This window comes from Amphibalanus amphitrite, unplaced genomic scaffold, assembly GCF_019059575.1.
Source record: "Amphibalanus amphitrite isolate SeventyFive unplaced genomic scaffold, NRLGWU_Aamphi_draft 000554F_arrow, whole genome shotgun sequence".
NCBI lineage: Eukaryota > Metazoa > Arthropoda > Thecostraca > Balanomorpha > Balanidae > Amphibalanus > Amphibalanus amphitrite.
In genome coordinates this window covers 137,052-162,922 of record NW_024882048.1, presented here as the reverse complement: position 1 = coordinate 162,922, position 25,871 = coordinate 137,052, and the positions used below count along the sequence as shown (strand labels likewise).

Below are 25,871 nucleotides of genomic sequence, written 5' to 3'. Positions count from 1 at the left end.
AGCGGCGCGGCGGCTCTGCTCGGCGGCCGGCTGGCGAGCCCAGCGCCGGCACGGGGTACACGATGCACACAATACACATAATAAAAGAAAACACTTCTCAGGCTAAAGTAGCAAAACTTAACAATACAAGAAAACACCACCGGACTCAACCACCTGCCTTTCAATTCCCTCGGCCCGTGACCCGGTCACCTTACCTGCAGTGAACAGGTGTGCTCCTGCTCGCCGGTCACCTCAATATCCACCCGGGAGAACGACTGGAACTTGTGGTCACCGTTCTGTAACAGAGGACACACATCAGTTGTGATCAGAGGCGTCATAACTGCGTGATTACGAAACAAAGCAACACATTCGCATGTCACGGAAGATCACAGGTTGAAGCAGACGGCACGCGTCGCAGAATGTCCACGCACGAGTCAGAGGAACACACCGTGGTCATGATTCCCCGTGACATCCTAGCAATGCGCTCATTCAAAGGGGAGGGGAGGGGATACACCGCACTCGTACCCATCAGTGCAGACTGCAGCAAACCTGCTCTTCGATACACGTTCGTTCTATGGAAATGCACATCTCGGTCCGTTTGAACAACAACCATCACACATTTTCCATGACTCATTCACTACACTGGGGCAGTGTCATCAAAAAAGTTCGATAGCACTGCTCCAATCGGCTATCGAAAACCGATATCCAAGCCCCGGGTACAGGAATGTGCGCCGTGGTACCGCGCTTTCACGAGTTTTTCCTCGCCGATCGGTGTCACTCTAGTGCCACCGTTCGAAAAACGGCCCCACGAACCGACAGCGACAAACCGAAAGACAAAGTGCCCGCCGTCGGACGATGTTTATTAGCCGCGGCGTGATATTTGTAGGCCATGTCACGGAATTTGTCGGTGGCAGCGGCAGCGGCGCGGGGAGATCTCTAGGAGTCGGACCTCCCACTGAGTGCATGGCACGGATGCCGGGACGGACGGGACACGGTTCGGAGGCCCGGTGAGAGATGACGTCAGCCGCTATCCGTCAACGAGAGGCGTCATTGACCGGGGCGCCGCAGGTCGCGGTCAGAGCCAAACACGGTGCTAGTGTTACATAACGTGACTTCACGGTTAAATCGCGCTTTGTATGAAAACATCCGGCACGAAGCGGAAAAGGCATGATATAAAAGGAAGCAGGGAGGAGCGAGGTATTTTGATTAACAGTTTGGTCAGAGAAGTCATAGGTGATCGTGAAGAGAAGAGAAGAGAAGAGAACATCACAAAAAACGCCATGTCAATTAATGGCTACGCCGGGATCGTTATCAATGAAAAGCAAACAGCGACGAAAAAATGTTTGGCAGCCATCCAATCTCAGCCGTGCAAACCAGAAAATAAGGCCAACAGACCAATCAACTATAATCTCTCATCGTTTTTATCTGATGCCACATAAAAACGCGATTCGGGCTAATATAACCCCGCCGGTTTACGATTATGAGCACAAGCCATCGGGGCAGACAAACAGCATACTGCTGGGAAGGGGAGATGAAGCCCGCGGCCGCAACGAGCGACGGTGACATCGCGCCGGGAGCAGTCGGCTTTTTGTGCGCGCGTCCAGAAGAACCAACAGGACACATCTCACACCCTGTTCCCATAGCCACGTATCATCCAGCGATCCAGCCATAAACTCAGTGCCCACAAATTCCCACTATTCTCCGTCCGTCTTCGGCTGTGTAGCCCCGCGCCACCTCTCTACCAAACCAACCATAACTTCTCATCAACCGCACAGCAACCGGCGCCGCCACCGCCGCCCGTCCATCGCCCGCTGGGGATCCGGGCATACAAATAGCCCAACAACACACATGTCGTGTCACGGCTGTTCTGTATGCTGTTCGGAGGTGACCGAGGAGCCGCCTCCCGCCGCCGGCCCTGAGCAGCACGTGCTGCCCGATGGACTGATCCAGGGACCGCATCTCGGTCAGATCTGGGCCGCGACACGCGCCGCAGGTGTCGGAGACGCAGTGGCGCAGGTATCTGCGACTCGGACTGGGCCGGCGGAGTCTGAGGCTCCCTGCCGTCTCCGTCACGGGTAGTTTTGCATCACGGTCAAGTCACTGGGCCCGTGTCCGTGTCTGCGACTATGAAGCCAGTGACGCAGTGAGTCGCCCCGGTTCGTACTGGGCCGAGGTCACTCAGTCAGCCCGACTATCGGCCGTAGCCATCGGCACCGTTCGCGGCAGGGTATCTCGGACCTCCAAAGACACTAAAACGGACAAAACCACCCCCTGGCTACAGGGTAGCGCCAACAACCGGCGATACTCTCGGCCCAAAACGATCAGACCACACGCCAATCAGCCCTCACTGGGGATTTATAACAGTTGGCGGCCGACCCTGAATTATAACACCACTTAATGGCGCATCTGCTTCAAGATTGATGATGCAATCTCAAGATTATCTACTTAGGATGCTCGGGTGGCATGACCCAGTCTGTCTTGCAGGGTCGATTCATTAGCGGATGGGGCAGGGTCGGGGGATGTCCTCGGGAGGGCAGACCCAGACGCCGACACTGCAGTAATACAAGGTCACACACATGCCCGTAGGCTGGAGAGTGGGCGGCAGGGAGAAGTCAGCCACTAATCAACACCAGCTGGGGTCCTGCCTAGTAGACATGGGAGTGAAGGCGGCGTTGATAGTTCTCGAAAAAGCTTGTCTTGCCCATCCCCTCCCCCCCCCCCAAAAAAAACAATTTGGCAAAATAGCCGAAACAAGGCACATAGTAAATGCAGAACTCAGCCCGATCAGTAAGTACAACAATCAAATCCCAGAATACTTCTCAAAATCACTGATCCTATCGGGTTAACCATACATCAAACCAGGAAGCCCCACAGGCCATTCAAATCCTCGCTCACCGCATTGACAGTTCAGTAACAAAGCTCTCCCGCATCTCCAAACCACTCCGTTCCACGATCAGCCGATACGGACCGGCCACCGACAGACGGTCAGATAACTGCGGGCCACTCACCACAGCTCAGAGAGGCCGCAAACAGAGCGAGTCGGGACGGAGGTTAGCCGCTCTGAGGAGCAGCGCGGCCACCCGGAACGGCGCAAGGTCGGCCATCATCAACGGTCGGACGGCGGTCCATCAAAGAGCTCAGTCGTGTGGTGGCGAGGGAAAGAGGTGATGGTGGTGAGAGAAGGGAAGACGGCTCGGCAGCCGGTGTGACGGCTGACCGTCACGGAATGTCACGGCCCACTGGCACGGGTCACGGCCGTGGCCGGTGCCGTCACGGAGCCGGGAAGGCGGCAGAATGGCCGGCGGTCGAGCTGACCAGTGACCAGGCAGAAATGAGGTGCGAACAACGCGGACATCGACCCAGCAGAGCTGCGAACACTGGATGGCAGTGGTTCCATGGCTTAAACCAAAACACAGCAAACAGCTGAAGCGTTAATTTCTGGAAAACTTCGACCACTTCACCTTGAGACCCAAACATAACATCACAAGAATATCCAGCCAGGTCACCACAAATACCGGGACACCCTCAGACCATGTCGGTAGCCCATCAGTCATCTGACTGGCAGGCGGGCGTGGCGGTCGGACGGGAACGCCCCGAGGAGATAGCTCGGTCACACCACCGCCGCCGGCGCGCCGGAATGGTCGCCGTTACCGTCGCGTGTCGCCCGGTTAGCGGTGGCAAACGGCATGGTGATCGGCAGCGGAGGCGGTCAACCGCGGAGTGCTACTTCGAGTCGGGGAGAGTGATGATTGGCGAGGTCACTGCGTTGAGTACTTTGACTGCATTCTACACACGGCTTCCCGGCAGCACGCCCCTGCCAAGTCCCCGTGTAGCCGACAGTTCCAACAGTCCGAAGGTCTCCGCAGCCGTAACACTCGACGCGATCGTCCGCCGGCGGGTCCAGCGTCGTCAGCGGGGCGCCGTTTGCGTAACGTTGATTGGTGGACGATTCTGGCTGTCGGGTGAAGCGGGTATGCGCCGGTGTCTCGACAGGAGGCCGTCTCACGCTGCGGGCAACAGGAGGAAATCTGTCGCTAAACGGCGGCACCCGGGGTGACGGCGGCGGAGTCGGCGGGGCCACGCAGTAGTACGACTCGACTATTTCGTCAACACGCCTGGAAGCTCGATGTCGACTCTCCTCCCCGCAGGCTGCTGTGTGTGTATGTGTGTTGGTAGTGCTCGCGGCTGACCGACTGTGGCGTAAACTGGCGCAGATTGAGAGATGAGGCCGACGCCCCAGGCACTCGCCTTTCCAGAATGAGAAGGACCAGAGGACGACCATATCGAGTTCGAACGAGGCCGCAGTGAAGTCTCAGTGACACCGAAAAGGCAGAGAAAAGCCTATCAGACGCCAGACAAGTCACAGCTAAGCTACCGTGAGAGACGACGAGATGTAACAAGGGATTAGTGGCGCCGTGACACCACCTTTGTCGCAGCAGCAGCTGCAGCTGTCGCGACAGCAGCTCAGTCGCCAGCAGAGCCAGCCGGCCGTTCAGAAGCCGTCCGGTTGGCCCTCACGCCGACCAGTACCGTTTCGCGGCGGCTCATCGTCTCACGGCCAGCGAGCTCTTCCTGCAGCACCGCCCAGACGGCGGCGGTTCCCACCGAATGGTTACAGCCGGCGCACAGTCAGACCAGCTGGTCAGTGGTCACACTAGAGAAAAACTTCCCACTTCTGTTGAGAGCTGGTTGGGCTTCTCAAATCCAGCACGCAGGTCCTCCCGGCAAAGCCAGACCTGAACAGTGAACAGCTATATGTCTAGGTTACAAAGATTCGTACATCCAGTACGCGGTTTATGGACACTGAATAATGAATATCCACTCCAGCTCAGCAGAACGCCTATCCTCAGAAGTCATCTCACCAGCCGGTCGGTCAGCCGGGCTGACCAGTCAGTGAACCTGGTCAGTCCGGCCTGGTGACTGCCAGGCCGGCACACCCCGACCCTGCTCCCATAAGGGGATCGGTCGGCTCTGAGCTGAGCTGCAGAGCCGGCCCGGTCGCAGCAGCACGGACCGGGCCAGTTCCAAGGAAGGGGCGGGCACGATTCGATGACCTTCACAGAGTCCTGGGAGGGACGGCGCGTGCCACCCATTATTGAAAGTGACAAAGCGGGTTCTAATGAGCATTTTGCGGCGCGGAAACGCATTTAAGTCACGCCAAGTATGGTGTGACGGCAGTATCCGCTTTTCATTTCTATTCAAAGCCGGCACCTGTGGGGTGGCGACTGATGGTATCTGTATAAAGCCGTGGGTGGTATCAGCACGATCGGCACATTTAATTACCGCCGGTAATTACCAGTTTAATCACACCCCGTCTGGTTGGCCACGCTCTCTCGTCCCCCGCCGTGAGGCGCGCATTGGCCGCCACGCGCCGGCCGCTGATGAACCCTGAGTCTGGACCGCCGGCGGACGGACATGGGTGAGCTTCCCACGGAGCCGTCCGTCTCTGGCCATCCCGGTCTGTACCGTAGCACAGCCGGCGGGAAGGTATAAACCGGAGTCGGTCTGACGCGGCACGCACCACCGCGGTTTATGGTGCCGCAATGTCCGCCGGCCACGAGCGGTCGGTCTGAACACGGACTCTGTTCGACGGTACCGTCCGACGGAGCATGTATCCGAGCTGAGCGCTCTCATGTCTCAACACAGCCTCTGCTAGGAGCTTCACTGGCCGGCTATTCCCGAGTTACAGCGACTAATTCGGGTCGGGCCCATACCGATGGAGGCAGTAAAGCTGTAAAGCTCGCCGGCGAAAGTCGTCGACGAGAGCGTTCGAAACCAGTCACCCAACAGGTTCACTAACGCCCTCAGTAACCAACGGAATCCATTCCGTCTGCCAGCGACAGTATACGACAGTACAGGGTGTCCGGATAGTTCTGGCGCTTTTCAACATTTTCTAAAACAAATGCCATTGGTTCATAGATACTAATCAATGGATCAAAACAACGACCAGGGACACCAAGCCACATGCTTCCGCTACGTGCTCATTCAATGTAACCACCGTCGGCGCCGACGACGGCCTCGACGTAGGGGAGGAAGCGTCTGCGGGTTTTGACGATGCGGGGCATTTCCAGGTCCTCCCATGCTGTCATGATGCGAGTCTTCAGCGACTCCAGGTTGGGGTGAGAAATGGCCTAGATCCTGTTCTACAAAACGCGTAGCACGCCTTAGTCGAGCGGGTCAGGTTAGGAGAATAAGGCGGCCTAATCTCATTTCGCCACGGTGATCTGGCCCGGCAAGCTCCTCTGTCAGTTTAGCTTGAATGGCGGCGGCGTTGTTGGAGGGTGCTCTGTACTGTTGAAATGCGAAGTGACCCTTAGGGCATGTCGTCTTGACCCTCGGGTTGATGTGGCTGTCCAGGAACCCCTCGTGGGCCAGCCTGTTATTCATTTATTCGACATTGACGAAGATGATGGGACATTTTTGTCCATCAGACCCCCGCACTTTCTTCGATTGCCGCGCTGAAATGCTGCTCCGTTCCCATATCGCGTTCGAAACGGTCTGAGGATATTTTTTAAGGAATTCCCGAGTCGAAATAAACCTTTACCTGCTAAACCATTCATCGAAAAACGCCGCATCGCGCTGCAACTCGCGCCTCGTTCAAGTCGCACCCGGCCGCCGCGCGCAGGCATTCAGCGACAAGGCGCATCTTCGCCCATCTACCCATCACTGAAAACGATTTCAAGGTCATATTTACACGACCCCTGGCTGAGCAATCAACGAGGGGTCATGTCTGTGATGATTGGCTGAATGTCCAATAATCACAGCGCGCGTTACACGGCGTCCAAAAGAAGCGCCAGGACTTTCCGGACACCCTGTATATACTATACAGCGACAGTATACATCGGTCTCTATACCAACAATCAAGACCACTGGATACCAGGGCTCCCCGGTAGGCTACCACTCCCCGGTCCATGACATGTTAAACCGGTTCGAAACTCCGTGCGGAGCTTGGCACGACAGATCGGGGCTCGCCCGAACCGGGGCGATGCCATCGGCTCGGCGACAGGGTACTGGCAGGGCCGCTGCCCTCACCTGACCCAATCCCATACTGGATGCGGGACGGTCGTGTCCCCTAGCAGCAGGGAAGGGGGGCAGGGGACTGACCGGTGAGGGGTGATCGAACTTTGTTGCCAGCCCGACACAGTGATTTGCTCGACACGCTGTATACATTGTCCCGCAAACACACGTCCAACGGACCGTTTGTAAGATTTCCGTTCGGTCCAAACACCCGCACTTCCTTCTCTCCTCCTCCTCGCAGCGTGTGATTCCGGTCGGCTCGGTAGGCCCCGGGACGCACCACGCCCGTCGTCCAGCCCAGTTCGATCTTATCAGAGCACACAGCCCAACTGATCCCGCGGCCGGAGCCGATCCACCACGCTTTCTTCCTGTCGTGACCCACATTCCATCTGCAACTCCACTCCGATGACCATCGTGGTCTGGCATTGATTCGATTTCCATCTCGCTGCCGCCGCGGTGAGCTCAGCCCAGCGAGCGGCCACTGCATGACCGGCGCGGGTCTGGCGATAATAAACCCGCACGCCTGGCCATTGCTGTTGGACGCGGTCGATCAGTTCGGCCGGCGGTGACGGCAGTGGCTACTTTCCTGCGGTCGGCCGGCTCGCTGTTGTAAAACGAACGTTCTCCTGGGCCGGTGAAAGGCCCGGTAGTGCAGTAACTGCGAGCTGACCGGCTGACCAGCAGGCAGACCGAGCACAGAGCGCTGTTCACTTCGTGTCAGCGTCGGAACTAATGACAGTTTAGTCCATACTCCAAACGCACTTAGCAGTCTGGGTCGAGTCAAGCAGATAAAAAAGCACGCCTTTGATGAAACATGACAGCATCGCCGATGCTGCAGTGAACTGAGGCCAGCGTGGTTTGGCTGTCAAGTTTGGCCGACTGGTCAAGGACGACCAAACCCGCATCAATGGCCCCAAACGAAAAACCTGCCCAGGCAAGAAAACTACCCAACACCACAGCGATGGTATCAGTGCAGCCAAGGCGGTCGCTGCGGTTCCATGCAGCTCACACGCCCACACCGACACGTCGACAGCTCAGGGAGACGGCCACCGCAGGGTTTCCTGCGGCCGGCCTGTCACCAGAGACCACCACTCCACGACAATCGCCAGGCCGGCTTACTACAGAGCTCACTGCGATTCACACAAACACGGCCCCAGTGGTCTCCGCCCCGAGCACTTTCGCTCGCCGCTGCCGCCGCAACTCCTGTCCGCATTTTTGGTGGCCAATTCAAGGTAGTTGTCGACAATCTCCGGAGAATTCGGCCACAATCTCCGGCGATCCCATCGTTACCCGTCACTCCCCGACCGCGGCCCGTCATCCGGCACATGAATCAATAGCTTACGGAGACAGCGCCGAAAGAAAGGAGACGTCGTTGGAACTTGCCCAGAGTTTCTACGGCTTTCTATCAGAAGCAACTTTCAGAAAACAACTTTTAGAGACAAGTTGCTTGCGCCAAGTTGCAAGAGAAAATTCACAGCAAAATAATGAACGATAATTAAGAACTAATGAAATGAAAGCTCAAAGTTTCCCTAGCACTTAGCATGTCATGAAACAGGACATTCGAATAAGACGATTTATGTCACCAGTAGCCCATCCAGTTGTGGACGTTTCCTCATTCCCCAACATCGCTTAATCGGGCTTTCTTCAAAGTGATAAACCGTTACAAAAGGAGCTAAACAAGGTGGCTCCACAAACTTCAGCGCTGTTACTTTTAATCGTCGCACCACACGGACGCCATGTCCTCAGCAACAGCTAAATCAGAATCAGAACAACCACTGTGGTAGACAAAAACGCGCATTTTTTCCTCACGACCACCCCCACCAACTTCACTGCTGCTACCCCGTACCGTGCGTGTGGGTGAGATAAAAATCCACAGAGGAGACCGTCAAGCGTCCGTGGGAGCCGGTAGCTGAGGGGCGGCCAAACAACTCTGGCCAAACACTCACTACCAGGGGACGGTCACGCTATCGGCACCGTCAGAGCGGGTCAAGAGGGAACGTCACCGCCTTGAGCTCCCTCCCTCCAAACACCCGATCTTCTTCTTCGAGCCCTCTTCTCCAATGTCTGTCCCCCTCTTCCCTCGCCCCATCCTCTCACCTGTACGGGACTGCGCGTGCCGTCGGGCGGACTGGCCGAGCGGCCGTCACCGTTGCCGTACGGCCCGCTACGACCATCCCGCTCCTCGAACACGGCCACAATCTGCTCCCGGTCGTCGGCCACATCGTTGAGACGGTCGTCAGGGTCGAGCAGGCCGCCGTCCGAGGTCTTCAGCGAGTGCACCGTCACCCACGAGTCGTTGGGCTGAAAGGAGCAGAGGGCACGGGCCGGTTAGATGGACGGGCGGTGGAGAGGCGGTCTGCAGCGCGCGTGACCAGGAGAAAAGGAGACCGGTGTCCGGTGGCATAGTGCTGGTCATGGGGTCGATACGGAGGCTGGGAAGTGGGAGGAATGACACGTATGAGATTTACTCGGTCAAAGGAGCATTGTCTCGAAACAGGATACTGAAATATATCAAGTGGTTGAGCATATTTTAGCAACAGATGATGATGAATTGGGGTTTTTGGGCGCCCGGACTACAGAAACAGAAGACCAGCTAGCATTGAAAGGCACATTCGTTCATCAGCAGCTCTCGAGGGCATCATGGAAAGTGTTCCATATTTGACTAGTACTTATTCAACTTTCGATTTCATTCAGTATTTACGAAAATATATTACATTTGGCTATCTGGGTTTCGGGCTTCATTGCATGCAGCACTGGCAGACGCCAAGGCGGCTGAGATTCGGGGAACTCCCGCAAGGTCGGCTGTTAAGCTCAGATCAGACCACGAATGCGGGGCGTGCGAATGACACGAAACCCCACAGCTACCGCAGGCTCGCATTAGAATACGACGCACCCAGAAACCCCGCAAGGCCACTCACAAACAAGATACAACACTCCATCCCCATTTCGCCTCACAAAAGAACAAGAAGAAAAAGCACCTAAAATCAATCCTGCTACCTGGCATTCACCTCGGCGATAGATGGATTCATTCATAACCATAAATTCGCGGCCATTCATCGTCATTACCCATAGTTGGACGGGCGCGTGCGGCGGCGCCGCGGCGATCGTCACCGATGGCGATCTGCCGGGCCGTTCGGCGGACCTGGCGTGTGGAAAACACGGCCTCACCGATCGCGCCATATAGGCCGCGCTCGGCGGCACCCGGTGACGGGACTCCGTGACAGTCGGACCGGACCGGCCCGCCGGCTGACCTCGGCTCACGTCTGCCCGGGGCACGGATACAGACTGACGGACGGACCGAGTGTTTTCCTTCTGCGGGCTAATGAACCGGCGCCCAGCGGCGGCCGCCCGGGGAACACCATTCAGCCATCAGTCAGCAGTTGCACCCGGCACAAAAACCGTAGCCGATCTCCTCCCACGGCCGCCCGCGGAGCGCCCTCGGGCTGTACCCCTGGGAACGGGAGAGGGAGCAACCGACCCAGCACGGCCCACGGCCACGTCTGGCGAATCGCGCACGGCCGTCAACAATAGCCACCGACGGGTGAAAGGCCACGCGCGCCAACCAGTCGGTAAAAAGCGTGCGTGCGCCGGCCCGGCGGGCTTTCATGTCAGGTATTGTTGTTTTCAATTGAACTCGGTATTTGGTTTTATCAGATGGGATTCTTGCATGGGCTTTTGCATGAAAGCTAACATTATCGGTGAGCGAAGGTTTACTGTAGATCATCAATTATGACATGCTCTAAAAATCACCGATGTTTCCATAATTCCGTCAACCAGCACAAAAGAATACTCGATCACATCAAGCGACAACACTGGATAGAAAGTAACCCGGCTCATATAGCCAGCGCAGCGGATGGGTGCCGGCCACTGCACTGTAGGAAAGTTTGGCGCTGCCACGAGTTTGGCGTCTGTCCCGCCTGGATCAGTCGAGTCTAGAGCCGGTGACGCCGCCGCTATATCGTGAATAATGGGAGAGACCCTCGCCACACCGAGGAAAAAAACCCGTTACCGGCTAAATCAACCGGATCGTTATTCAGATTGGAAGACAACAACAAACACATTCATTAAATGAACACTGAACAGGCACTGGGATTACAGTCAATACTAAATCAACACACCTTGGATTGCTAATTAAACTTGAGCCCACTCAGAAACCATCGGAAGGATTACTAAAGCAGCAACTTTGTTGGCATAAGTTTGTTTTTGAAATGCATAATTTTTAGTTGAAATTGCAAATGCATGACTGTCAAGAAGTCAAACTCGGACTGAAAGCGCTCCACCAGTGAAAAAGCTACACCAGACATCACAATACGGTGCGGGCTGAATTGGAATCACCGCTGGACAGACGGCTCCTCACACAGTAACCAGAAACTGGCGCCGATCTCAGACGGGTACTAGTGAATGCCCTAGCAACACGTCATCCCAGCACGCACAGCATTGTTCCCACTCGCGACACCCGTACTTGGAAGACTTAGACAGAAGGTGGCGGGGCTAAAATAAACGGCCCATTGTACTTCAGCTTGGACAGAGATAGCGAATGTCACCAATGGAAAAAACGGCGGAGCTAAAATTTAGTGGCCACTAAACGTAGGTATTTGGAACAAAGGGAAAGGACCCGATCGTGGGTGAAGTCTTCACAGGCCATTATCAATTTCGCAAGCCAAATGTCCGGTCACAGTAGATAAAAGTAAAAAACGGTTCACTGGGTCAACTGTAAGACGCCAGTATTGCTGATAGAACACAACCAAAGCGTGAAAGATACATACTTAGCGTCCGGCAAGACATTAGATCAGTATCTCCTTATCAAGGGCTGATGGAAATATAGCTAGCTCGGTCAAACAGGTGAACCTCGGAGCGCCCAAAAAATAACAGCTGTATTTCCCAACTAGACACTGCCCTCCCCCCCCCCACCCCAGATCACACACCACAGCCCGGCCCGGCCGCTGCCAGCCGCACCACACGGTTACCAGTCGCACCGTTAGTTACCGAACCGCCAGCCGCCGTGCCCTATCGTCCCATCTCCCCACACCACCAGAGCCGCTGCTGACTCGACCGCGCCGGGCTCTCGCATGTCCGCGGGCGCTGCAGTAACAAACAGCACATGTCCGGCGCGGTGCGGACACGACGCGTGGCGTGTCACCGTGACCGATGTGCGCCCCGAAAGGACCGGCACCGCCGCACACCAGACCGTCCCCGGCAGGGATAGGGGGTGTTGGGTGGTGGGGAGTCCCAGGCATGTCCACAAGGCACGATATCACCCTGCATGACATGCTAAAGGACAATGCAAGTTGTGCTATAGCGCGCTGTGATACGACACGGCAAAATTTGTCAAGGCACGGCACGGCCTGTTACAACACATACGGCATGTTGAAATGTGCACTGTGCATTCCCATTGTGTGTTGTATCAACGGGGTATGGAACAGCGAGCTCACGCAGGCTATTCTGACAAACAGGCTGAAAGCCGATCGTTTGGTATACCTCGTTTGAAAGCGATATTTGATGCTTGAGCCACATCACATCTCTCTGTCGAATCGCTGTCTCTGTCGTTCACTGCAACCATCAGCTTTAATTCCTTCAGTAACCTACATAGATCAGCCGGTTCATCGCACAACATTCCCATCCTGAGAGCGGGCAGCAGTCGGGCTGGGCCGCGCCTCACGATCGGTGCCATGATTCCCACGGTAACTGGCATATCGCTGTGGCCGGTCGGACAGGCGGGCAGCGGGCCGAACCGGGCCGGCACCTGACCGCCGCACCCCGATCACCTTGACACGGCACACTCTCGGCCACACCCGCCGGTCAGAGTAACAACCCAGTCAGTTCGGCAAGATCAGAGTCAGCGAAAGAGTCCCCGGAAACCTTCGTAAGCAACCCTCACACACCCACAGAAGCCAGTGAGCAAACACAGCAGCACTGCACACCGCCAGTCACGGCAATAAAAGCTGTGCTGTGTGACCAGTGACGTCATCAGGTGAGGAATTTGTGACGTCAATGACGAGGAGAGTTGGTTGTGCCCCAAGGCAGGGGCGTCCCCAGCGACCCCACTCGGCAAATAGACTGAGTGAAGCGGCCGGTGCAGCGAGTTAGCGCTGGCAATAGGCAAGTCCCTCAGGAAGCGCCAGACGGTAGGACGGCCAGGATACGCTCCTATGCTACCATGCAGTCCCCAGTTACCGCGCAGTCTCCAGATCGGCTGGTCTCCAGATCGGCTGAGCTATCATCGGAACGCCCACGGTTGATACAAGGGTCAGGTCGGGCAGAGAAAGGAACAGTTTCACGCCGTTTATAGTGCTGTAGCTCGATGCAGTAGAGAAGGTGGTGGGCACATAACCACAATAAAAAGCAAGTCATAGATTCACAATGATACGCGGCAGCCATCATTTCCAGGATCATTTGCATTATCGCGAGACAAATGATGGTTCAATGCGATAACATTATCCCACGCTACACTGGATAATAGCAGCAGTTGATTGCAGATGAGTAGAAGTAAATTGAACCGCAGCGTCTTCAACGAATGACCAACGAGTTGAGAGCAAAGATCACGGGCAATCACACCACAATGACACTAACTAATGACCCGTTGAAAACTCAGCACCCCTCCCACTCACACCCACCGGTTTAAACAGCTCGTAACGACTGCGTCTCCCGGAGCGCCGCCGCCGGCCGGGCCAGGGTCAAGGCCAGCCGGTCCCACGGCCGCGGTGGCAGGGTTACAGGCATCTCCCAGCTGAGACCCGGGCCGGTCCGGCGGCCGCGCTATCCCACCACCGCACTATGGGTCCGATGCAGGAATTAGCACGCCAAAAATGATAACTGCCATTTAATGGCTGCTTTTACATCAGAGATGAAAGCCAGAACATCCGAAATGGATTTTGCGTGATTTCTAAACATGTAGGAACCGTGTGACATGTGATATGTGACGTGTGTACCTACAGGGTGTCCCAGAATTACCCGGACATTTATTTTCTGGCTAAAAGTACGATTGCGCTCGATTCTAATGATATACAAGCATCATGCTTTTATAAGATATCCCTTAGCTATCGAGCTTGGGGACTGTGTGCTTTTGGTGACCGGTAACGACTCGAGTCAAGTATTATCCAGAGTCAAGTAAGAGTAGTACTTTTCCGTTTTCAGCTTAAGCCACTAATAGGCAACCATGGTGAATCAACTCCCGTTTTCAACTTTGTAAACGGACTTTCGGCATGGTTTTTGCTGGAGAGCTTCAGCAGCTCATCTGCAAGCAGTTAGGATTGAGCAAAGCGCAATTATATCAGCTAACGAAGCCAGAGAGAGCAAGAGATAAACCTGATTGACAAGCTTGGGCTCGGCCAAAAAGGGCCATGCACCAGTTGTCAAACGGGTGGTTGCTTGTCATGGACAACAAACGTCACTGGACACTGATCTAGCTAAAAACTAGCTAAACGATAGATCAGGATTATCTAAAGAACATCAGTCTACTTTCCACCACTATCTTCGCAAAATTTTGGAATTTGGGCCTTGGGGTCCCTCGCCTGAAAAATATGCGAAAACTACGGGAAAAGCAGCGAAAATCACTACAATTCACCCCAAAAATATAATATATACAACCAAAAATTAAATTGAAGCACACACTTTGTGGTCTAACGAAGGTATTCTGTCATTTGAACCGCCCGAAAAAGGCGTGTGTGAACGTCAGATGACTACAACGCCCCAACAGCAGAGACGGCCAGGCACCCGTCGAAAATCAAATTGTGAGACATTTTGAGCCACCGTGCACTCATTGGGCTTGATATGATGGCCCAAAGACAACCGTTAGCACAGAGTACTACTGCGGTAATATTCTACCACTAAAAAAACTGGATGCCGTAAGCCAAATGGCCATGAACGGGTTTGTTTTGGAAACCAAATCTGTTGGAAGCCAAAGGTCCTGCCATGTTCAGACATGGAGTTTCTCCACTTCAGATGTAAAAAACGCGGCAAAAGTGGTGTAGGCAGCAATTTTTGTTTTGGGGGATAATGCCTTATGACCTGGGAACACTTTGATGTTAAGTTTATCTTATATGATCGTATTATCCTCCGGCAACAGGTCAAAGAAAACAGGCCTTCACCCAGTTTCGGGAGAGCCGTAAAACAACTGAGACCAGCAATGGCTGGCATTTTCAATCATTGTCGGCTGATCTTGTAACAAGCGCATCTATTGCATGTGCTACTTCACAGCCACCCTAGTTGACTATATAGGACAATAAAAAGAAAAAAAGCGCAATCATGTTTGCCTTATTTTATACGCTAATTAACAATGTCCGGGTAATTCTGGGACACCCTGTATATAGTAGTGCTGGACGTTTTTATGTCAACCGTTTTCAGGTTGCAGGCTCTGGCCTCTGACAGACAAAATGTCAGCTGAGTCCAATTTTGGTTTCTTGACAGAAAGCGATCTTCATTGCGATGAGCGGCTATCCATTTTTCCTTTAACTTGTTAAGCAGCTTTCCCAGTGCTCGAATGTCATCAGTCGTCAATTGAACATTCAAAATACGAGCAATGCTAGCTGAAAAATCCTCTACTTGAACCGGCCCTACATCTGGACTGGTCAAGACGGTGTCAAGAATGGCTTTGTAAGCAATACACATTGCTTATCTGCCTGTTTTGCTAGTGATGGAACGACAAGAATATACGTGCGCTCGCTACAATCAAGCTCAAACTACCCCGGCCACGTGGGTACAGTGGGCCGGGCACGCGGTCAAACCGCCTGAGGGCCAGGTCGCCAGACAAGTGCCGAAATGTCCGGAATTCGGACCGCTAACCCGAAAGAACTGCCTTTTTTTTTTTTTTTGCAAAGCCATCAGTTATGAGTTTCTGTCATACATTAGTCGTATCCACCAATACCCTGGTATTTTTGCCTTTGTGACCCTGCCGCAGCGCTCGCCGGTATGTCACAGCCGCAGCTAAGCGCAGTGACATCATTGGAAAAAGCTTCATAACTTGCTTCGTCGCAGGTGGACGCAGCTAAATGACCTTGTTTCTGGTCAGGCAAGTATTGGGGAGCAAGGTAATACCAAAAATACCGGGGGGCATTGGGGGGCATTTAGTATTGCTCTGTATTTGTAAGTCTCTTGAAGCATTGCACACACATCTGTGACATGGATATTTAAATTAGCTGTGACAATAAAAAAGCAATGACACAGCTCACTTTTTTTGCATTCATCACATTGTCCAAGCTTCAAATTATTAGTTTTGACCAAATATTTCCGTTTAACTATTATTTAGAACCGCCTATACTCGGATAATTCCAACATCCCTTTTCTCTCGGACGTGGACAAGGCAATGGCGTTCCACGATATGTGTCAGTTTGCGATGAAATATTGGGTACATGTGACATTTTTGGCAAAAGTTACTGCTGTGTTCGCAAAATATGGACATTTTTACGTTATTTGTGTCACATTTCAAGCCATTTTGAGAAAGTCACTTAAATCATTTTTGGCGTGCTAAATCGTGCATCGGACCCATAGTGCACCGTCAGAAAAAGCCCGTCCCGGGGCGGACCGGAGCCGGTGACTGTCTGCATACGATCGGAGCGCTGAAAGAGCCGACTTCCCGTCTTCAAGGTGACACGGTACCCGGCCGGTTCAAGGTCCACCGGCCGTCTCAGAGGACGGGTGATCCAGGCCGGTACATGATAACATCAGCTGGGCCATGACGGGTGGAGGCGGGGGTGCAGTACCGCCAGGACGGCTAATGGATCAGGTGGACGCTGACCCGATGACCAAAATAGACACGACCTGCTGGATCATACGACCAAGGCAATTCAGCTACGAGACACCAAGACCTTCAACTCACAGCAAACGTGTCTGTCACTTTCTATAAACAGCCGGCCCATCAGCAGGGTGACAGTGCAGGGGATAATTCAGGATATCACGCCTCTAGCGAGGCGACAGGGACCGTCGTTTTCGGTTTTGTTTTCGGCAGTCGAGGGGGCGGCGCCGCGCCCCGCCGCCGTCGGCGGCACCCGCGGCGGCCGTCCTCAGCGACGAAGGACGCCCGGCCGTCGGCATTCCACCGGCACATCGCATGCCTCAACACACCAAATATGCATACGGAGGCACGCCGCGGGAACTTTGGTGGCGCTCGGGCCGGCCCCCGGCGCATTGTCCGCCGGCCGGCCGGGCCTTGGGAGCGACTTCTAAGGCTGACCCGTACCAAACCGCGCACTGATTCGGGGAGAACCACCAGCCCTCAGCGGGCTAGTTGGGGCCAGTTTGGGAGTGGGACATCCTCCTAACTGGCGAAATCGGGTCGGATTAAGCCGCTCTAATCCGTAACGATAACAGGGAAGGACCGACCGGGTGAATGGAGGAATCAGCCAGGTGGAAGGGGAGGCGAAACACAATCGGCACTGAACAGGAATGGGGCTAATCTCAACAGCGGAGAAAGGAGAGAGGGAGAGGGCGAGAGCAGGGCGAGCAGAGGACCGGGTGACGGCGACAATCCGTGGTGGGTGATAAGGTAAACTCGCTCGCTCCCAGGTCACGCCAACGCTGCTGATTATTACAGATGACCCAACACAGCGCTGGACGATGTAGGAGATAGAGCGTAAGAAAAATGAGAGCTGCGACCCAATAACCATTAGAAGAAAACGTATGGATCTAATGGCTGGGTTGGAATTTCACAGGGCAATTCCCCGGCTTCTTAGTGGCTCGGAATTAAGGCCCGGGCACCGCCTTCTAAATTTAAAAGACGATTAACGAGTCATTAAGTGCCGAGTGCAGCGGCGGAGCCAAAGGTTAACCGCCGGGGCCACGTTTGGGAAGAGAGCACTAACAAACACCGGCAGTCCAGTCCAGTCCAGACTCCAGTCCAGTCCAGTCCCGCATGGTTTCCCCTGTCCACACCAGCTCTGGCCGCAGGGACCGTGCAGAGGAGCCTGCACAGAGCTGCGAATCACCATCTCGGTTGTGGAAACCGCCCCGGGTCGGGATACGGCGGTGGGTCAGCTGCCGGCCAGGGTTGAGATCCGACGTCGAGTGACACGGTCCTCCAGCCAGTGAATATGACCAATGCAAATGGTTACGTGCTGTGCAATAGTCGCTGTGCCATGGTCAGCCTAACAGTATTTTCAACGGTGCACCATGCGGATGCAAAAAAGAATTGGGCAACTGATCGCCATGAAAGGATCGAGATTGTGCTGATGGCATGCCAGAAATATCGCAGTCAGTTTATAAAAATAGCTTTAGAAAACTCATCAATACCACATCTCAACTACATATTCACCCCAATCGTAGCGGAGCGCAAATTCAAAGATAGCCATTATTTGGTGTCGTTTCATCTAAATCTGCATGTAAGCAATCCAACTTAGTGGCTGCTTGAATGACAGTCATCTAGTCATCTATGAGAAACCATCACAGACAATTTAAGGTTGCAAGCGAAACGAAACGAAGTAGACATTTACTTTCTATCCGACCATTGCGCCTTACATTGCTGAGCCAACCAAGGGCGTTCATTGTCACTGCAGCAGACACAACCACAACAATCAGTGCAGGAGAAAGGTGGACCGATGGCTGCACGATGGGGCAGCTGACAGGGCCATTGACACCGCCCGAGGGTGCTGAGTGTGGTGACTGGTGACCGGTCACGACGGCTGGTCCAGACGACGGAAATGACGGGACAGCAGACAAGGGGGAGGCAGATGACCGGACGGGGGGATAGGGAGTATGGATAAATACAGATGGCTGGGGGTCGCAAAAAGGAATGATGGATAATGCAAAGCGATCCGGTGCCACAGCCTGCAGCCAGTCCCCAACGCCATCAAACTGGGCCAATCGATTTTCTCGATCCCGCATCGAACAGTACCCGCAGCTAGCTCACCCCACCACCACCACCCATCAGACCAGACAGGACGCTCTTTGCGACCAGCAGTGCGTGCACGTTACACTGCGAAAAACAGCACACCAGTCACCACCCCAGCCCACAAAAACTCTCTCGATAACTGTCACCCGACTGACTGAGCGCGACGCCTCGGCGCCATGACACATCCAGGTCCCATCAGCACCGCCCACCGAGCCGTCCCATCGTCCCATCAGCTCCGCACAGGCACCCATTGTCTGCCGACAACCTCTGACAATTCCACCGAAACGGCCGGTCACAGTCGCCCGCAATCTATATGGGCCATGCGCTGATACAGGCTGCCGGTACCCGCCGCCGCCGACCAGTGACGTCACGGGGCAGTGAGTCAGCTGGCTGGGCGGTGCGGTAGGTACGGGGAACAGCCAGCTGCGCGGTACAGGATGTCTGTCCCACAGCGGCACACAACGGACGGCGGGGGGATAGCTGGAAACCGACACCCCCTCGTTGGGGAGGGGGAGGGAGCAGACCGGCGGTTGAAGCTTGTGGAACGAGTGCCAGAACGCTGTGAAGCCAACACGCTTGTCGAATGCAGCGGATAGGGCGATCTGATTCCAGCAAAAACAAAATGAATGGATATTTATCTGCATAAGCCTGTTGCACTGAACCTCACCTTTATCTTGATGATGATGGAATAATCCTCCAGCCTTCGCCCGTTGCTCAGTTTCATCTCAAACTTCTTTCGACGCAGCGTATGCATCAAATTTACCCCACAACACTCTCGGTTCTGAGCTCCACAACTCTCACTTATCAATCACCGACACACCGCGTTTCACCGTATCTCAACTGCAGACTGTCACGCCGATCACCTCTCCCGAGGAGCGGCAATCACTCTGCTCCACCACCGATCAACAGTCGTCACGTCCGCGTGACGGCTGTGACGGCCACTGTGGAGCGTCACACGGCTCACACGCGGCGTCACACTGGTGACGGCGCAGTGAGCCTGGCGAGGACAGCCGCGCGGCCCCGACAGCCAACTGCGCAGCGCCGTCCCGCCGAGAACACTCGGTTCGCTCTGAAGGCCCCTCCGCGCTACGAGCGCGATGCAGACACGTCAGAGTGCGATAAACAAGGCCGCCTGTCACCGGCGCAGGTATCTCACCCGGCGTGGGTGTATCGCCTTCCCACCCCACACTCCACTGACACACAGGTCACGACGTCTCCATCACCGCAATCTCCCCCACCACTCTCAACCGAGCTCCATCGGCCGGGGCAGCAGCGTGGCGCACATGGTCACAGGGTCGGTCGGCGCGGCACTGGCCGCCGTCACTGCCGTCACCCGCGCGCCGCCCGCCGGCGTCACGGCCGGTGGCTGTCGGCAGCGGGGTGTGACGCCCCTCCCCCGGCCGACCCGCACCGGCGGCGAGGTCACAGCCGGCCGCAAAAAGGGTCTGGTCACCTGCCGGGCTCGGGGGTGGACAGGGACGGACAGCAGGGAGCACAGAGATGTGACCGTGACGGAAAGGATGACGCATCACGTGTAGCGTGTGAGCCGTGACGTCCCGGAGTGTCGTGGGAGCGTCACGGGCCCTCCGCCGGACACGATCCCGGAGACTGGCACCGGAAGGCCATCAGACGGACCTCATCCTGCTGCCGACAGCACCTTCCCAGGAGCCGGGGCGTGGCCGGGCCTCGGGCCTCGGGCCGGTGGTCAGTGGTCAGCGGTGAGCCCTTCAGGCGAGCTGTTAATTACCAAGGTCAGTGCGGCAGTTAATGCCACCAAAAATGTCGGGCGTGGTCAAAACAACGCCTGATGTGGGCAGAGAGCCGGTATGAAGCGGTGAGAGCATCACATGACAGGAAGCTCTGATCACTAAAGCTCGGGTTAGCTCTGGTCCGAGTGATCCGAGCTTTACAGTCACCATAACGGAAGCGCACCCGACACGTCAAGTAAATGCGACAAACATCCCGACCAGATCACCCAGACCATCAGCTGGCCCATCCAGATACAAGATCACGCGACCCAGCCCATCTCCTGTGGCGGAGCTGTTGTCCCCGGCTCCAGTGTTTGTCTCCGCCTGACGCAACTCGGCCGGGAACAGGAAACGACTTGGCGACGGTCGCAGCTCGCCGACTCCACGGTCCCGACGGCGCGACATTTGCCGTGGCGGCGTGACAATGTAACGTTTCCTTCCTCCGTCGGTCGCAGTCCGGAGCAGCGCCGGCCGAGAGCGGAAAACAAACAAGCTCTGCGGACTTGGGGTCACACTGGGAACTATTAGCCGATCAGTATACTTAAAGGATGGGCGGGGTGGAACACACAGCAGAAGTGCACCGCGACCGGAGTCAAAGCAGCAGAGCTGTGAGCTCCGTGACACCCCATTCATTCGGCAACAGGAGATGAGAGCCACGCCGTTCTCTAACACTGAGCGGCGAGAGATCCGAGGCGGCCCGCCGGCGGTGTGAAGAAGTCATCAGGCGACCGCAGCGGCTGCGCTCCACAGAGCGGCACCTCATAACCAGTCGGCTCCCGTCCCCCGGCGCCCGAATCACCGTCCGACACGCCAATTACCGGTCCGGCAGCCGGCCGCCGGAGCCGATTTCGGGAAACGCCGCCGCCGCGACCACTGTCGCACTTTCTCACGTCAGTCCGGAGAGGGAGAAACGGCTCGAAAAGCCGCGCCGCCGCCACTCGGCTGGCGAAAGTGAACAGGGCGGACCGGCCGGCTGTCAGCCTTGCCACAAACAAACATAGGCGGCGCGGCAGCAGGCGACAGTGCAAACCAGGGATGCGGAGCCGTGGAAATTTCAGACGGCTCCGGCTCCGGCTCCGGCTCCGGAGAAAAAAATCGGCTCCGGCTCCGGCTCCGGCTCCGGGTGAAATGTCATTGCGGCTCCGGCTCCGGCTCCGGCTCCGAGTAAAATGATCCGGCTCCGGCGGCTCCGGCTCCGGCTCCGGCTTCTACTCAGTACATCCCCTATGCGATCAATTAAATACGGGTGGAAGAAAAAAGGCGATGGGCCGGATTGGTACACGTTGCTTCTGTATTTGTATAACAAGGCTATTTTGAATACCACATTGTTTTACGCCTTGTACTGTCAAACCAAACTAGGTAAATAATTGTTTCCTCTTAAGAAAAGGAGCCGGAGTCGCCCCATTATTGACGGCTCCGGCTCCGGCTCCGGCTCCGGGCTATATTGTTTCACGGCTCCGGCTCCGGCTCCGGCTCCGGGCAAAATATGCCGGCTCCGGCGGCTCCGGCTCCGGCTCCGGCTCCGGCTCCGCATCCCTGGTGCAAACAATAGGCATCGACGTCGGTCGTGCAGTCTACAGCACGTGATCGGACAACAGCCTCCCACTCTAACCGCCGCCCGCCCTCGGCCCTCATTGAGCGGCCACCAGGCCAGTGGGCCAGGCGGCGGATGGGCGTCATCTGCGGTCCCGCCGGTACACAGCCCTGCGGTCGGCATGTGGCTTCCCGTGCGCCATCACGGGTCGATTGGTGGCCCATCGGTCTCCGATTGTCAGCTCGTCGTCGGCTGATCGCCCTCTGATCGTCAGCTGATGGCTGACCGATCAGAAGGGTCAGCGGCGGGTCAGAGGCGGCGGCGGAGAGGTCGGTGGTTTTCAATGGGGCGGGGAGGCGATCTAACACTGTCAGAAATGCTCGAGCTGGGTGGCGCCCAACATCCAGTCAAACAGGCGTAGCGTAGATGGCTATAGCATGGCTTAGGAACGACTTATCCAGGGTTACCCATGTCCACCGCACTCTACACGAGGCAGGGTCAACCACCGCCTGTAAGTAACGGCGTCCACCTGCAGGCTGACTACATTCCCTGACTCAAAAGAATCATTCAACAAGTTATTACGTAATTTGCATTGTCTTGAGTGACCACAGAAAACTCGTGCGATACCGTGATCCAGAAAAGGCAGTGGGCAGTCTATTTCTGAAAGCAGTCAGGTATCATGACAGACGACATGGTCGATATTGAAAACCGACGGGAAAATTGTCGAGCGAACTGCGAGATACGACGCTTGTTCGATTCCGTACACGAAACCACAACCAGACAAATCTTGTTCTGCGCCCAATTATGAGCATGATATATTTCCTCACATACCTGGTGTGCTGATCTCCAACACCTTCCTTCCTCGCTCCCTCCTCTGTCTCTTTCCCTCTCTAACTCCCTTCCCTCTGCCTCAATCAGCGGAGGTGAGTGGCCTGCCGCCGGGTTCCCGCTCCGCTCCCATTCTCCACCACACAAGACGCGCCGCCGACATCACATTAACGCCACGCCGGATCAGTCAGAATGGCCCGTAACTGACGACAATAACGGTATTACCATCACCGGCAATAAAATCATCCACGGTAATATCGCCGGCCGCCGCGTGAAATGACGCTAATAGCAGGTAAACAGCGATGGTAGCGATACTGGGCTAAGGCGGAATGAGGGAGGGCCAAAGACGGGAGATAGAGGACCACCGGGAAGCGGGCAGGGTCGCCGCTCGGCTCTGTTCAGTGACGCAGTTCACAAACCCTCACAAACCCCACACGGGAGAACGTCTCATGGAAGACTGAAAGGCCACCGATCGCTGTCCGTGCTGTGTGCGTTCTCCAGCAATCTTGCTGTCATGGGAAGGAGCAATTTACAGTTGCCGAGAAACAGGGGGCCTTGCGTCAGCGAGGCGATGGTTGGGTGAGCAAAGAATGGCCTACGGCGGGAAGGATGCCGAGTGGTCAATTTACAGAACAAAATGACCAGATCACCGGACCGAGAGACAGGGAGGGGAGGCAAAGAACAGGGGAGCGAATAGAACAGGGTAGGTCAGGCGAAGGCAGGTGTCTCCAGGAAGTTGGCGAGGACGCGGACAAGCCCGGTCAGACAGGGGTCAGCGTCCTGAAGTCCCATTGGTACCGCTGGCAGGTGGCCGGCGCTCCAGGTACCCTCCCACGGCGGACCCCGGCCGCCGGACGTGAGATAATGGGTCACCTCCCTCTGCTCGGACCACCCCGGAGCACGGACACTCGGCACTGGGCTCTTCCCACACGGCCGGCGACAGACATTTCCTGGATGGTGCCGGGGAGGAGCGGCAGCGGTAAAATTCCCTCCTACCTGTACGCCACCCTGGTAGCACAACGATTGACAACGTCTACTCACATGACTGATGACACAGCTGAGTCATCCGTTGTCGATGTATCGGGAACTGCCCGCACTGCGTATACCTATGTGTACTGCGCCGATACAGTCAAATGCGTCATACGGTTTTGCAAGTCCCCTAGCCTACGCGCATATATGGATATGCAAAGTTCTGTTAGCGACAGTGTGAGTCATGCAAAGCTATCTGCTACGTAGATCTAAACGTGGACTGTCCGTGTTTAATGAGACGTCACGCCAAGGTCCATTGCCCGCATCAGTCGGCCGACTGCCTACCAGACCGGTCAACCGGCGAGATCCCACAAAGACCACTCACTAATTCGTCAATCGTCAAGTCTACAGGCTACGTCCATCCTGTCTTTTCTCGTCCCTAGCCCAGCCCACATGTCCCATTCCATCTCATCCCAGCCCATCCAACCGATGTCAACCCAACACAGCCCAGCATACTCCACTTCGCCCGTCCCATCGTAATAATCTCAGTCCAGTCCCAGCCCAAAATGCTCCGCTCCGTCCACTCTCAATCAATCCCATCCCACCCCAATTTAGTATAATCCATTCCATCCCAGAGGTCCATCAATGTGGCGTCCGAGGCGTCCATCCACCGAAGGTGTCGATACCGATAGCCTGCCGGCGCTCTGGTCAGTGACGCAACTCCTCGGCAGATTACCCGTCGAATGGACCGAGGAGGCGCGGCCGGGGATGGCCGGCGGCACGACGACGCACCGCGTGATGATTGGTGTGTGGAGTAACACACCAATCACCGCCGGTCACTGCGGCCAGAACCGATCGGTCGCCGCCTCCGGAGTCGACCGATGTGCCGGGCAGAGTTACACCGAGACGATCACGTTTTGGGTCGGTATTGGGTAACTGGAGTGGCCACTTACTCACTTCGCGGCTGGGAAACCACCGCACCCGTGAAAGCTTACATGAGGCTTCACAAAACCTCGCCGAAGTGGTCATCACCGGCACTGATTGGTTCTCGGCGGTAGACGCACGCGGCAGTTGCATGACCGATCCTCGGGGTCAGAGGGGTCACGAGGGTCAGCCTGGCGCAGCACATTCTCGTCGTGTAAACGGTCGACGCCGAATAAGCCGGTCACGCCTCAAGCCTGAAGATGCGCTGAACGCAGAGTGCACGGGCGACCATCGCCAGTGAAGGGTGCTGGAGGCCCCCAAGGGGAAGGGACAGCACCTATACACTGCTGTACAGCTGTGTGCTGTACACACTGTACAGCAGAAAAGAGGTGGATTAGCACTGAGAAGACAAGGAGAAGAGATAAACACTTGAAATCACCTCCACTAAAATTTCAAGTGGACAAATGGTGCGAGAGACAAGAGATCGTTTGGCAAACTACAGCTGGCTATTCATACCTGATAAGACTTGCCCGAATGGTTAAGTACGATTCCAAGGAGGAACACGTGAAGAGCTATCGTTCAGGAACAAAAAGAAACATTCATGACCAGAGACGAGAGCCCAAAGAAGCCGAACAAAACAGCTAGCGATCGTCGTTGCTGGCACGAGTGGAAGACGAAGAGGCACCCGGGAACAGGCAATCAATCACACAAAAACCGCTGGACAGGGATAGGAGCTCAGAGAACTTCTCCCGCTGCTGGCGATACATCTCCGCTCGTCACGGCCTAGTGACAAAGACGCGGGCCGGACTCGGCGACACAGAGCAGCAGCGGCGCCACTGCCGCTGGAGGGCACTGGTCAGCCCGTTCGGACCATCTGTTGTTCGGGAGGTCATAACTGGTCTTCATTCTCAGTCCATGAGCGGAGAGTTCATGCATGCTTGTTTGCTATTTCCTTGCCCTTCTCCCGTCTCCGGATAACTGACCAGTGCAACGCACAGGAGCATGACCAATCAGCTGACCGTAGCAGTCAGCTGACCGTGACACCATAGAA

At 55.7% G+C, this 25,871-nt stretch overlaps 1 protein-coding gene across 11 annotated transcripts in view; it reads right to left on the bottom strand.

The window, feature by feature from the left end:
* The window catches only part of LOC122393804 (partitioning defective 3 homolog B-like), a 77,559-nt gene that overhangs the window by 34,388 nt on the left and 17,300 nt on the right, over positions 1 to 25,871 (bottom strand). For 10 of the 11 annotated variants that reach the window (XM_043390191.1, XM_043390200.1, XM_043390189.1 and 7 more), the window contains 2 exons: positions 9,094 to 9,297; positions 195 to 275 (listed from right to left, as the gene is read on the bottom strand). In XM_043390191.1, the coding sequence (XP_043246126.1) occupies positions 195 to 275; positions 9,094 to 9,297 (285 nt within the window). Of the gene's footprint in view, positions 1 to 194; positions 276 to 9,093; positions 9,298 to 19,484; positions 19,828 to 25,871 lie in introns of those variants that run through there. The other variant, XM_043390192.1, reaches the window with a different exon arrangement.